General features: G+C 36.9%; 1 protein-coding gene across 3 annotated transcripts in view; it reads right to left on the reverse strand.

Annotated features, from left to right (window-relative positions):
- Positions 1–15,660, reverse strand: part of FAM126A (family with sequence similarity 126 member A) — a 75,814-nt gene that overhangs the window by 15,614 nt on the left and 44,540 nt on the right. For all 3 annotated transcript variants that reach the window (XM_003252648.4, XM_030822215.1, XM_030822214.1), the window contains exons 8-10: positions 7,515–7,631; positions 4,298–4,385; positions 3,323–3,482 (exon numbers count right to left, since the gene is read on the reverse strand). In XM_003252648.4, the coding sequence (XP_003252696.2) occupies positions 3,323–3,482; positions 4,298–4,385; positions 7,515–7,631 (365 nt within the window). The remainder of the gene's footprint in view (positions 1–3,322; positions 3,483–4,297; positions 4,386–7,514; positions 7,632–15,660) is intronic.

Here is a 15,660-nt window from a genome sequence, read left to right on the forward strand (position 1 = left end):
CATGGCCAGGGATGTGTATTCTGAAATGTGTAGAAATGTGAAGGATAAAGTAATTTTTAAACTTCCATTATAATACTTTCTATTAAAACATGTTGTGAATAATTCTTAACCTTAAGAAAAAAATGGCAGATCTATGAAGCATTAGAGAATCCTAAAATACATTCTAGAATAGCTTTAAAATATTTTAAAATGTGAACAATTAAAACTTTTCAAAATTCATTTTAAAAACACTACAATGTGAGATTGGGCTGTAAAGAAAATTGAAAGATTCTTCTGTTACTGATAATAAAAGAGAATAAATGTCCACTAATTGCTCTAATTTAATGTATTTGTTGGCTGTGTAATAATTCTTGGTGACTCAGATATGCAAACACACCAGTACATTCACATGGCTTAATTACGTATATTCTTTCATGGTAAAGGGAGATGGAAAAAAAAAGCAAAAAGGCAAGTTTTACTTGGCTTCTTCCATGAGAAAACCTCATTCACTCCTTTCCCTCTTCTACCCAGAAAAGATAGAAAGAGGAGAAATTAAAGGAAGTGCAATAATAAATAAAGACAAATAAGTAAAAGAAAAAGAGAAGAGCTCCAACAGAAAAAAAAAAAGGGGGCCAATTGCTTTCTTCTTCCCAAAAACTAGGAAAACAAAGAGGCAAGGAGAAAGAGAAAAAAAAGAATATGTCTTAAAGTTCATGGTTCTTGTCCCTTCTCCTTTCCCAATCCTCATCACCACTGGCTTAGGGTGGGATATTCCTTGTTTCTACTGTATGATAGATACAGTTGAGGGTTTGGGAAGAAATTCGTCGTACTGTGAAGGTTGGTGTGGTGAGGGAATAGTAGGGATATGAGTGGGTGGAATGGGAAACACATTTAGAGTTCCATTAAATATAGAAACTCTAAATGTATTTTCACACAGCCATAAACTGAACTTACATTCCATAGTCCTATGTTTCAGAAACATCATGAGATAAAAAGGCTGTTGTGGCTCACCCTGGGATCTACAAGCCCTTTAAACATTGTTTCTAAAGAAATGTATAAACAAATTTTGTTTTGATTTATATATAAATATTAACAATAGAATTTACATATTAACACAATTAAATTTAAAAATCTATTTATAATTTGAGAATTGTCTATATATCTAAGAAGTACAGCAAAGGTGTCTACCTTCCCCACAGGAAGCCAGTGCCTGTTAGAGAGCCTAGAACAATAATGTGTTCAAGTAGGAAGCAGGACCATGAGGATGGAAAATAGAAACCTTTTAAATTCAGCCGAACATGGTAACTTTACTGCTCTAGAAGGGAAAGCCAAGACTACCCTAAAAAGGGAGGAGACTGCAAACTACCTGCAGAGGCAAATAAGAAGGACTTAGGAGTATTTTAGAGTCCACTAGATAAAGGGAATTCACACTAAAGAAGAGTGATAAACAAGGCTAAGCTGTATTCTGTATCTGTTCCATGCATGTGACTTACTTTTTATAGTTCATTCACTTCTATATTCTCATCTGTGACTTTATTGTTATAATAAACAGGAGTTTCCCAAGTGTTAGAATTGTAAAGGGGGACAAGTGATAAGAATGCTACTTTAATGAGGGTACAATCCTAAGACAGAGTGCTAACCCCTCAAGTGGCAGCCAAAATGCAATCTGGAAGATATTTAAGAATCTGCTAGAAACAATACATTCAAGCAGTCTTTTCTCTTGTTTTGTAATTTTTTTCCTATAAAATATTTCCGGGAAATGGCTTCCATTTTGTTGCAGGGTACAGACCTCCTCGTTTAAATGTATGCCTGGACATGCACACATACTCTCTCTCATACAACACATATGCACAAATACAAGGGAACATCAATATTTGACATTTTTAACTGCAGGACCTACATTTATCTCCCAAATTCCCAATATGTCTACCTAAATAGCAAGAAGGAAAGTGGAAAAGAAATTAAAATTCATTCTTGTGCTTCCTTTAGCAGTAGCTTAGAAGCAATTATGGCCACAGTAACCACTATGATCTGCTTCATTGCCTCCGTGCCTGTTTTCACACATTAATGCCAAAACAGAAAAACCAATCTCAGGGTAAACCATATGTAATTAAATTACTTTCTACCTGTAATCTAGCCCCATTGAGTAGCATAATTTTCACTGAAGAAGCTGAAGTATGTTTAGACTGTATGTTTTAAATGGTGGCATAATTTGCTATTGGCAAACATCACCGCCTCTTTTATGCTTTCCTATGGAACTTCCAAGAATTGCTACACTTTAAAAACACCAAAAATGATCACTAGGTAAGCTGGATAATCATTATTCTTTTTTGACATACAATCACCTAGATTCTTTAAGTGAAAACAATGGCAACTGTTCTCATCATCAACTTTCTAGTTTACCATAAATAGCTCCATTCTTCTCCTTTCCCATTTTCTCTATAGAAACCACAACAGAACCGGTACTAAATATACCAAAAGGAACTACTATTTTCACCTCAGTTTACAGGAAGAAGAAAACAGAGAATGGATTTTGTTTTACCTCTAATACACATGTTTGCTTAGGGTAAAGAAGTAGCTTTTCGCTTCCCACCATGGTTACCTTCTGAGGAAGGTGATAATTTCCTTCTTAGACTGGTTGTTGACACTACAATAACTTCTAGACAGGAGGGAAGTTATACAAAGAATATGAAATTAAATAACAATAAATTAAAAGACAAGGGAGGGAAATGGGAAAGCACTGAAAAAGCCATAGTGAATGAAATTGACTTCCAGTAAAATTTTAAAATAATAAAATGAAGCAGACAAGAAGGGATATATATATATATACACACACACACACACAATCTTGAAAAAAAATTAACTTCAAGAAAATACAAACAACTAGTGTTGCATCAATACTATGGCATTCTTTACCAGAAAGTCCAGACAAAGTGTTTAAAGTCCCTATTAGTTGTTCTACTTCAATATGTAAATTCACCTGCTTAAGAGTTAATTGAGAAATCAGAAATATTAATTAAGGAATATTTGCAAATACTTTTGAATACAAGCCCAAAATGTATGAGTAATTTTAAAATGCATTTTCCTTACGCTCCTACTGAAATAACAATTTCAAAATGAATATGATTTTTAAATAAATTTTCATTCATATGTGTAACATAAGGGGCTCCATTTTTCTTATTGCCTATTGCTCCTAGATAATAAATTAGGAGTTAAGGGCAACTCCACAGCTCTTTCTTCCAGACTACTATTTACTGAAGTTAGAAGTTATAGCACCATAAGTACAGTGAAAAATGTAAAACAATCAACAATGGTTTGACTTGAAGAGTTACGTATTTCTTACCATGTCTTTTCCACCTATGACCCCTTATTGACATGCTGGTTACTGCATTTCTTGATATTCGAGAGGAAGTTGGTGTGATTTCAACTTGAATACACCTTGTACCTTCCTTATTAGATTTCACGGGACCATGAGGCAATGAAGCCTTTATTGCATTAGCAACCTAAGGAGAAAAAATATAGTTGAAGATCAACATGAGCAGATGTATTATCTAACCCTTAGATAAAACATGATGCTAAACAGGCTTATACAAAGATGCTCTTCCCAAGCATTTTATAAGATGATACAGAAATCCTCTAAGATAAGAATAGGAGGCTCAGAGGGAAATTCATGGTTACAACAATATGTAAATGACGAAGTTAAAAATTTCAAAATATTCAATTATATTTCCAAATGCCTAATTTTAATTAATAAATGCAGCTAAACTATGTTAAGGAGAACAATTCTCATAAGTTAAAAAGACTGTTAGGTGTCTAGGAAGTTGGTCTAATAAAAATTTTTATTTTGGCCGGGTGCAGTGGCTCACGCCTGTAATCCCAGCAATTTGGGAGGCCGAGGGGGGCTGATCACCTGAGGTCAGGAGTTTGAGATCAGCCTGACCAACATGAATAAATCCCGTCTCTACTAAAAATACAAAAAATTAGCTGGGCATGGTGGCACGTGCCTGTAATCCCAGCTACTCGGGAGGCTGAGGCAGGAGAATCGCTCGAACCCAGGAGGCGGAGGTTGCGGAGAGCCGAGATCGTGCCATTGCACTCCAGCCTGGGCAACAAGAATGAAACTCCATCTCAAAGAAAATTTAAAAAAAAAAGTATTTGTTACTTTTCTAAGTTATAAAACTTCCATGTATAACCAGAGCATGAATACACTGAGTATTAATGACATATTAATGAATTATGAATAGCTCTCTCTCAATTTATAGTTCTAAATTGAGAAATCTTAAATTATAAAATTTACATAAATAAGTCAGGCACCTACCAGCAATGGCTCTGGATATAATTCTAGCTGGGCTCTGTATATAATATCATCCAGTGCTTTTTGAGCTAGATCCCATTCTCCATTATAACTATAAAATTAGATGAATTAAATGAAGAAATTATAATTATTTATAACTGAACAAAATACAATGAGAAACTATCTTTACTGAAGAAAATAAAAGATCATATTAGCACATTGCTTAACATTCTACTCCTCTTAAAAATGTATTTTTAAATCTTTGAATTCCTTTCAATTGCATCTAAATGCCTATTAATAGCAAAGAAAATTTTATAGATGTACATTTCGTCTCTAAAGAACATGACTATTTATAGAACAGAAATAAAAAAAGCTAAGGCAATTTCAAAGCACTTTATACTTTCAAAGCAAATCAGAGAATAATAAATTATATACCTTAGAATAATGTTCAGAACACTTTATGGCCAAATTACTCTGTAACTCCCACAGTTTTTAATGCGAATCTACAACCAATGTGGCTTGCAGTATCCTGAGTAGTTATTTCTTTGCATTTTGATAATCACTTAGAAGTGTATTTGCTACATGTTGCAAATAGCAGAGCAACATGAGGGAAAGTGTGCATGCATGTGTGTGTGAGTGTGTGTGTGCGTGCATGTGTGTGTGAGTGTGTGTCTGTGCATGTGTGTGTGTGCATGTGTGAGTGTGTTTGTATGCATAATTTTCAAAGATATGCCAAACCCTTCCTAAAAATCAGCTAAATTACAAAAATGAACAGAGATATAGTGGCATGAGCAATTTCCAATAAAACAAAGAGGTACAAATTACATCAAGAGTCCAAGCGAGGCCTAAAAACTGGCAAGAACATTGCTCCCTCCATAAAAACAAGATAAAGCCAGGTAATCTATAAAATTATAAATTCTCATGAATCCATCAAAGAGCTGAGGTAACAAGGGCATCCACGTAGCCAGAACCCTAAAGGGACACAGGTGCCTCTAAGGAGAGATGGGCCACAATACAAGCAGGTAAGAAACATTTAGCTAATCTTCTTAACAAATTCCTAGAAGCCAGATGGCTAAAAGGTACCTCATGGCCTAGCAGGAGAGTACAGAATCTCTAAAAGCACATACAAGTGGGAGCCTGTATCCACCACAGGCTCTTCGCAGTAAATCTCCTTTAGGCACTCACAAGAAAAACTAGAAACGGCAGGTCAGAGAAAACTGCCCTTGATGGTATAGGCCTGAAGGAAAAGAGTAACCACTCCTGTGAGAAAAGTACAAAGACCCAGCCAGATGCCTTTAGCACACGGAACAAAAATTTTAAAGCCTTTGGAGAAAGAGCAGCAAACCCTTTCACCCCACAGGGTGCAAGTGAAGACCAATTCGGCTCTGAGGTAAGAAAAAAAGAAAAAAAGCAAAAAACCTCTCATTCTATGCTGAGATAAGTAGAGGGGTCATTAATGAAGGGGAAGGACCACTGAGAAACTCCCATCCCAGAGATGCAGGGACATGGGATCAGCCTAAAACTGAGGCTGGACCAGGACAACAGAGAACACTACCTCCCCCCATTTCCACACACCCCCCCCCCCACCCCACCAGCCACCACCAGGCTAGTGCACACCCAGAACCAAGCAACAGAACTCCACTGCTGGAGGAAGGAGCGAGAACATGGAGAGAAACCTATCTGCAGTGGAGGCATACAGGGAAGGCTGAAAGCTGAGGATGAAGCAGGAGTATTAAGAAAAACCCTCCAGCAATCCAGCTCTCCACCTAAGTACCAGGTAGCACCAGTGGAATTTGAAGTAGACGGTGCCCTGAGGGTAACCATAACAACAGAACCCAATCCTAGGTCACTTCTGCCTATAATAATTCCACTAGCAGCCTAGAAGAGGCATGCCCATTTCCTGTCATAAATAATATTTACGTCAGTCTCTACCGTCCTACTGCTAAACAAAATCATGGACAATCAAAAATTACAAGGCACATAAAAAGCAAAACAAACAAGACGAACTCTGTCAAGAGATAAAGCAAGCAGTGGAACTAAATTCATAGATGACCTAAACGTTGAAGTTATTTGGGAAATTAAAATAACTATGACTAATATACTAAAGGCTCTAGTGGAAAAGACGGACAACATGCATGAACAGATGAAGATTTCAGCAAAGAGATGGGAACTACAAGAAAGAGTCTAATGAAATGGTTAGAAATAAAACACGGTAACAGAGATGAAAAATGCCTTCAGTGGTCTCCTTTCTAGACTTGACCTAGTCAAGGAAAAAAATCCATAAATGCTGAAGATATAGCTAACAGAAATTACTCAAACTGAAACACAAAGAAAAAAGATAAAGTAGATCACAGCATCCAAGAACTGTGGGACAATATTAATGGTCTAACACAAGGGTCAGAAAATTTTTTCTTAATGGGCCAGACAATAGGTATTTTAGGCTTGTGGGCCGTACAATCTCAACTATTCAACTCTGCCATTGCAACACAAAAGCAGCTATAGACAATACATAAACAAACAGGCATGACTGTATTGCAAAAAACTTGACAAAAACAGGCATCAGGCCAGACTGGGCCCATAGACCATAAATTCTGCCTTTAAAAAGTTTATAAATTCTGCCTTCAAAAAGTTTATACTCTAGTAGAGAAAATTAAAAGTATCAAGTGAATATAACGCAAAGTAAATGAGATACGTATAATAAGAGAATTATAAAGTAAAAGATAGGGTTCAAAGAAAAATATTAGTACCCAGGTCATTAGGTAAGACTGAGACTGAGTGCCAATATTAGAAACTAATAGAAAGCTAATAATAAACTATTTCTAATCAAAGAGGCTCTGAAATTTTTTTAAGAGCTAAAGTTTCTGGCAATGGAAAAATATATTTCTTGAGGAAAAAAAGCTATATGGAAATTATAGCAAAAAAAAAATGAAGAAAGGGACCATGAATATATTTAAGTGTTACTAATTTTCATTCCGTCCTTGAATTTAAGAAAGATGATAAAGTGTTTTAGTTGGTTAAAAATTCTTCAGAACTTTAAAAGATATGTTTTAAACTTAGATAATAGTTTTAAAGTATTAAAATATAGTTTTAATACTTTAAAACTATTATCTAGATCTTCATATTTCACAAAAAGTATGCAAATCACTTATCTATTGACATTATAATATGGTGACAATAGATTAACAGACTATAATTTTCCAAAGAAATTAAATGTTTATTTTGCATATGATGAGATACTTACAAGGCAAAATAAATCCCTGTTAACATTTGCACCATGAATCCTGAAGAAACTGGTATCCTGCTACTTATACCTTTGTATTTTCTTACATGTTGTCGAGGATATCCACAAACACAGATTCTAGAAAAACCAAAATAAATGTATTTGTAAAATTGGTAAAAACTTACGTGATTTATTTTAACATTTATAAGCCAACAATGTACTAGGTACACTTTCATAACAAACCTAATATTTATGAAACAAAGAATCTTTCCAAACAGAACATTTGTCTGTAATATATTCCTGAGTAAGTTATACCAGGAAAAAACATATAAAGCTGAGGTATGTTGATACACAGAGTTAAGTGAACCAGATTCACTTACTGGTTAGTTCACTAATTTTGGTCAATTAATTACCAATAATTTTTGGGTACCGCTAAACCTACTACATGAAACTTGGCACTGCCCAGGCTCAGTGGCTCATGCTTGTAATCTCAACACTTTGGGAGGCCAAGGCAGGTGGATCACCTAGTCCAGGAGTTCGAGACCAGCCTGGCCAATATGGTAAAACCCTGTCTCTAGTAAAAATACAAAAATTAGCCGGGTATGGTGGCATGTGCCTGTATTCCCAGCTACTAGGGAGGCTGAGGCAGCACAATCACTTGAACCTGGGAGGTGGAGGTTGCAGTAAGCCAAGATCGAGCCACTGCACTCCAGCCTGGGTGACAGAGTGAGATTCCATTAAAGAAAGAAAGAGAGAGAGAGAGAGAGAGAGAGAGAAAGAAAGAAAGAAAGAAAGACAAAAGAAACTTGGCACTATTTGTCATAAATAGATGTGTGGTATGATCCACAATTCCTGACAAAGTTCTTGACACAAACTGCAGGATCCAAAAAAATTCTATAAATTAGACTCAAACTCCATACAGTATACCATAATAAACTTCAGATAGATTATAACTGTTAATGTTTAAAAACCACAAAGGAAATAAAACATAAGCAAATAGTTACATACTCTTTGCATGCTACCTAAACATGAAACCAAAGGTAGAACCCTAAAGAAAGATCAATAGATCTTACCTTTTCTTTTTTTTTTTTCAAGAAACTACCATAAACAAAATGACATGTAAATAAATATTTATTTCTTGGCACATGTATACCTATGTAACAAACCTGCACGTTCAGCACATGTGTCCCAGAACTTAAAGTAAAAAAATAAAAATAAAAAGAAGACATGGAAACTAAAAAAAAAAAAAAAAAAAGAAATATTTATTATTATTAGTTTTTTAAAGTCACGGTCTTGCTGTGTGCCTAGGCTGGAATGTAGTGGCATGATCATGGCTCACTGCAGCCTTGAACTCCTGGGTTCCAGCAATCTCCCCATCTCAGCCTCCCGAGTACAAGTGCATGTCACCACACCTAGCTGTTTAAAAATTTTTTTTTTTGAGATGGGGTCTTGCTATGTTGTCCAGGCTGGTCTTGAACTCCTGACCTCAAATGATCCTCCCACCTCAGCCTCCCAGTCGCTGAGATTACAGGTATCACACTCAGCTCCAGAAATACGTATTATAGTGAGGAATATTTAAGGAGTACTAAAGCTAAGGAGTATTTATTATAACGAAAAGGAAGCAACCTAAAGTCCAACACAGGAGAACAATTATATAAATCATTCAGAGAATACTATAGAAACTAAACACAATGTTTTGAAAATCTATTTAAATGACAGGGAAAAAAACTGTCCAAAACAACAGATGCAGCATAATCCCATTTTGCAATAAACAAATAGGCATATAGTGTGTGTCGCTGCAAAAAGAACATTAAAAAGTCATAGTTATCTCTGATCTGTGGGATTATGGATCTATTTTCTTCTTTATATTTACATGTATTTTTGAACTTTCTGACAACATGCACTGTTTTATTGTTTGTTTGTTTCTTGTTTTTGTTTTTGATATGGAGTTTCCCTCTTGTTGCCCAGGCTGGAGTGCAGTGACGTGATCTTGGTTCACTGCCACCTCTGCCTACCAGGTTCAAGCAATTCTCCTGACTCAGCCTCCCAAGTATCTGGGACTACAGGACTGTGCCACCATGCCCACCTGATTTTTCTGTATTTAGTAGAGATGGGGTTTCACCATGTTGGTCAGCATGCACTGTTTTTAAAATAAACAGTAAGTTCTTATTTTTAATAAACAAATTTACTAGAAAATAGATGCTTTCACATAATATTCTATGCTTGATATAATATGAGCTTCACTTAATATAGTACTAGCCAACAGATTGTAATTATTTACTCACTCTTCCCCTGCACTCACTACCTAGAACTTAAAGTTATTTCCTCTACTCAATGAATCAAAGCCTTTACTTTAAAATGTCAAGTATGCCACAGACCATTTCAAAAATATTCCCCAAGAATGTCATTAATTCAGAGCAACTTTAAAAAATCAACATAAATGCATTTGATATTAGAGGATCCCAGAACTTTTTAGAACCAAGAGTAAAAAGTAAGCAGGGAAACAGAAAAATTAGCTGCATGGGAAATAAAACAAATTCAAGTTTTGTTTGAATTTACAAAAATGTATGCCCAAACTAGAATAGAGACTTCTGTTACTCTTATTAACTAAAGAAGCAAACAAAAAATTTTACTTTCTTACATCTTACACTTTTATGATAGGGATGGTTGTATGGTTGTAAATAATAGAGAACCAACGGATGAAAGAAATTTTCAATTAATTCATTTATTCATTCTGTAAATATTTACTAAAGACTGATACTGTGTCAGACTCTAGAGATATACATGATGGATGTAGCACCCACAGGGACTCACAATCTAATCATGGAGACTGTGTAGTAAGCAAATGTTTTCAATGAACAAGTTCAAGAGGTGGTAAAGGAGAGAATGGTAAACTCAGGTGGAAGAAGTGGAGAGTCAGAGAGGAATTCTCAGAAAAGAGATTCCTTTGAATTGAGTCTTGAAGAAAAAGTGATATTTTTCCAAGTGGAAAACAGGAAAGTTCAAAGGCAGAGGTGGGATGAAACAGCATGACATTGAGGAGACTGTGGACATTTTAGCAGGATAGAGGGCTAGGACACTAGGAAATACTAGAGAAGCTCATCACATCATGGAGCCAGATCATGAATATCTTATAACCTGCTAGGTTTTACCACATAGACACTGGTAAGCAACTAAAGATGTTTTGTTTTGTTTTAAGCAAAGGAGTACCAAAATCAGATTGGTCTTCTGATAACATCACTCTGGCTATATTGGAAGAGTTCATTGAAACTGGAGATGGGTGGGATGAGGATCCCAGCAGTGAGATGAAGGAGGACTGAATACAAGACATAATGGTGGGTAGAAGGAGGAAGGGTAGGTTTGGAGTCCTATCTAGGAAGTATAAAGAAGGTGAGACCAAAGAAATAAGAAGAGTGGATAATTATTTCCACATTTAGTTTGAATAGCTGACCACATGATGGTGTCATTAACTGAGTTAGAACAAATAGGAACACTGGAATATACTGTTTCAGATATGTTGATTTTTAGGTACCGTGGTATAGTATCAATTTTGTCTGCCATGCCACCATCCCTATCTTCTATTACAAGCACTGCCATCCCTCTTCCCTTTAGGAACTAGTCTTTCCCTATATAATCAAGAATAATCACATGATTATGGTGAGGCTGCTAATAAAACTATTACAGAGATCACTACCTCCATATCTATTTTTAATAATACATACATATAAGTCACATTCCCTTCCTTTCCCCCAGCAATTTTAGCTAGGAACGGCAGCCGCTCCACTAGAGACTACGTTTTCTAGCTTTCCTTGCACTTAGATGTGATCATGTGACTAAGTTCTAGGCAATGGTGTATTAACCAACCTGGTAAAACTTCCGGGTCATACCCCTAAAAAAACTTCTATGTCATCCTCCTAAAAAGCAGCTACATGCCGTTCACTCCCTTTCTCCCTGCTTGCAGGATAGAAGGCAGTTGTAATAGTAGTGATCTGAGACCATATCAACAAGGGCAATACCATAGGAAATGGCAGAATCCCCAGACAGAAGCAACTTGAACACACTGGAAACATAAGCAATCTACCTCTGAGACCACCTACCAGCTTGGACTTTTATGTGAGAGAGAAATAAATATCTACTTTATTTAAGTTATCATTGTTTATCTGTGTTAATAAAACCAAAGCAATATTTAACCTGACAGAATACTCTTCCAATTATATTACTCAACATGGCCCCAAAGGGATATGTAGAAGTCTCAGGCTGGCACACCCTTTGCTGGATGTTTTTAATACTGAAGCTGGGAGAAGTTCTTTCTGCTGAGGTCACCAAAAGTACACAATGTAAGGGCCTGGCACAGTGGCTCACGCCTGTAATCTCAGCACTTTGGGAGGCCAAGGCAGATGGATCACAAGGTTAGGTTTCAAGACGAGCCTGGCCAGCATGGTGAAACCCCATTTCTACTAAAAATACAAAAATTGGCCCAGCATGGTGCCATGCGCCTGTAATCCCAGCTACTCAGGAGGCTGAGGCAGGAGAATTGCTTGAACCCAGGAGGCAGAGGTTGCAATGAGCTGGGATCACGCCACTGCACTCCAGCCTGGGAGACAGAGTGAGACTCCATCTCAAAAAAAAAAAAAAAAAAAGTAGACAATGTAAGCCTTTAGCTGCCTGAGGTCACTGTTCTTACCACATGGAAGAAGCCTATCTGCAAAAACAAAGTACAGTGCCAACAAATGAAGATGATGAGATGGGAGGGAATATCCTAAAAATATCTTGAGTCTCTGGATCCAGCTGATCCTGAGGCCAGTTCTTTTTGTTTGTTTGTTTTTTAAGATGGAGTCTCACTCTGTTGCCCAGGCTGGAGTGCAGTGGTGCAATCTCTGCTTACTGCACCCTCCACCTCTGGGGCTCAAGTGACTCTCATGCCTCAGCCTCCCACACCACACCTGTTTATTTTGTGTGTGTGTGTGTGTGTGTGTGTGTGTGTGTGTGTGTGTGTGTATTTCTATTAGAGACAGGGCTTCACCATGTTGGCCAGGTTGGTCTCAAGCTCTTGATCTCAAGTGATCCACCTGCCATGGCCTCCCAAAGTGCTGGGATTACAGGAGTGAGCCACCATCTGGCCATCCTGAGGCCAGTTCCATGACTGCTCTTCCTAGGTACAAAAATCTGGGTTTGTTTGTTTTTTTTTTTTGAGATGGAGTCTCGCTCTGTCACCCAGGCTGGAGGGTAGTGGCACGATGATCTCAGCTCATTGCAACCTCCACATCCCGGGTTCAAGTGATTCTCCTGACTCAGCCTCCCATGTAGAAGGGATTACAGGCACCCACCACTATATCTGGCTAATTTTTGTATTTTTAGTAGAGGTGGGATTTTGCCATGTTGGCCAGGCCGGTCTCAAACTCCTGACCTCAAGTGATCTGCCCGCCTCGGCCTCCCAAAGTTCTAGGATTACAGGCATGAGCCACCGCATCTGGCCCCTTTGGTATAATTTAGTTTGATATAGATATCAGTTGGCTGCCATAGGAAGAGTCCTAAAACTTACACGGTATCTATGGGACATGTTGACAGAGATGGTTCCTGGATTGAATATACAGGTTTAGGAATCAGGAAGGAAATAGTATAGGGTTCAGGAAACAGAACATAGATAAGTTATTGTTGTTATTATACAACTTAAAAAAATATTTGCATGGCTCTAGGGTGGTCACTCATCTTTTAAATTTACTTTATGTAAGAATTACAGAGACAATTCTCTCAAATACCAACACACATGAAAGATTTACAAAGGAAATAAAATTCCAGATTCTCTCATTTTCTATACTAGCTACTTGTAAGGAAATAAGTGATCATCTATCAGAGGCTGAAATTAAACGTTTATTCAGAAATGCAAATGGTTAATGTTTTATAACTAAGAAAACTAAAACTGGTGATTTTATTTACCAATGAAAGATTTTTTCAAAGTAAAAACCCAATTATTTCCTTTAATCCTAACTCTACTTATCAAATCATAAATCTGAGTTGAAGAGCTCATCTATCATTCATTCATTCAACAGTTATTGAGGTTCTATCATATGCCAGGCACTTCTAAGCTCTTGTGATACAGCAGTGAACAAAACAAAATTCCAGACCTCATGAAGTTTCTAGCAGTTGATAGTCTATATCAAAAGAACAAACAATTATAGTGTTATGAGTGCTACAAGGAAATAAACTAGGGTGGGAAAGTGCTACTTTAGGAATGATGGTCACGGAAAGCCTCTCCAAGGAGATATCATTTGAGCTGAGACCCAAAATAGTCTAGTCCTATCCCTCTGCATCATTAACTGGTAACGGCATCGCTTTTCTGTACTCCTTTATTTTGGTACTTAAGAATTCTCTGAATTAAGTTTTTTCTGATTCCTATCTTCAAGGATATTGTTTGCCCATATACCCTTCACTAAACTTAAATGCCAAAAAAACAAAGCAATAAAGCTATATGCCACATGAATGCCTGGCTCCTCTGTTCATCACGGCTATGTCCTGAAGTTCTCTGATTTCCCTTCACAAATCCAAACATAAGGATATGCCCTTACAAAAGAGCAGCTGAGTGCCATAACAGCTATGTCTGTATTAAATTTACTCTGCCAAATTCACAAGGCATGTGAAAATAAAATCCCTTCTGGAAGGTGTATTTGGTCAATATATTTCTTGGAGAAGTTCTTAGCATCAATGTGTAAGTGAGAAAAACTCTTGTTGTGATTCTCATTCTCTGGCGAGAGACACGTGTATCATTCTTAGAATAAAAATAAACTTTTGAGATTGTTAATATAGCCTCAGTTACAAACCATACAATGATTAGGAAGACCCATTCCAGTGAGTTTACTTATTCATGGTAGACCAGAACCAAAAGTAGAAAAGAAAGGTTATTATCAGATAATATAAATATATTCAGATAATATATTTATATATAAATATATAATTATAATATTAAATATAATATAATAATATTATTATCAGATTATTATTCAGATCATCAGGCTAGTGAGTAGAAACTTGGCTGAAAAGGGGAAACAGGCCGGGTGTGGTGGCTTACATCTGTAAACACTTTGGGAGGCTGAGGCCCCTGGAGTGCCTGAGCTCAGGAGTTTGAGACCCACCTGGGCAACATGGCGAAACCCTGTCTCTACTAAAAATACAAGCAATTAGCTGGGCATGGTGGCATTTGCCTGTAGTCACAGCTACTCAGGATGCTGAGGCACAAGAATTGCTTGAGCCTGGGAGGCGGAGGTTACAGTGAGCAGAGATTGTGCCACTGCACTCCAGCCTGGGCAACAGAGCAAGACCCCATCTCAAAAAAAAAAAAAAAAAAAAAAAAAGAGGGGGCAGAGAGAAGTGGAGAGGAAAAGTCCAGGAGAATAGAAAGAGGGGAAAGGAGAAAAGAGAAAGTGGAAGAATTGCCTGAATAGTAATGAGCACTTTTCTGTCCTGCTTGTTCTGCTCTTTAAGAGCTTAATAAAGTCTGCATCTTCTGTCATGTTTCTCAAGTGAAGATCACACACAAAAAATCATGCTCACATAGTTGGAGGAAAGATTATTTTAGTTGGGTTGTGAAGGATGGGCAAGATTTAGATACTGGTAAAAAGAAGTTTCCAAATAAAATAACAAGCAACTGAAAAATTTGCCATAGGTTCTTTCAACCAGAAATGACCTAATATCAGATATGCTCTAGAATTGTTGATACAGTCATAGCAAACAGGTGAGAAAAAAAATGAAAGCAATGACTTATATGCATCCATAGTGAATGTGTGTGCTCACTGATGGGGTACAATAATATGCCAGCTGTCATTTACTAGATGATAATGAAGTGGCTGATGCTGCATTAAGTGCTTTATATTTATATAAATTTTATTAGTCAGGAGCAAAATGGCTTACTCGTAACAAAGCTGCCCTTAATTGACAGAAAACAATCTGTTCAGGTGGTCAGAAAAATTGGCCTAGAAGTGAGGAGAGAGGCAGGGATTCATTACAGGTACACAGAAACAAATACACTGATCAGGAACTCACAGCTATCCATATCCAGGTTCGTCAGTTAGATGACTCACTAGCTAAACAAAAATCAGAGCTGTCCCTTAGACAATGGGAGAGAATTTAACTTAATAGCTGAGCATAGTTTCATTCTTAATATTTATATTCC

Source organism: Nomascus leucogenys, chromosome 11 (genome assembly GCF_006542625.1).
Source record: "Nomascus leucogenys isolate Asia chromosome 11, Asia_NLE_v1, whole genome shotgun sequence".
Lineage (NCBI taxonomy): Eukaryota > Metazoa > Chordata > Mammalia > Primates > Hylobatidae > Nomascus > Nomascus leucogenys.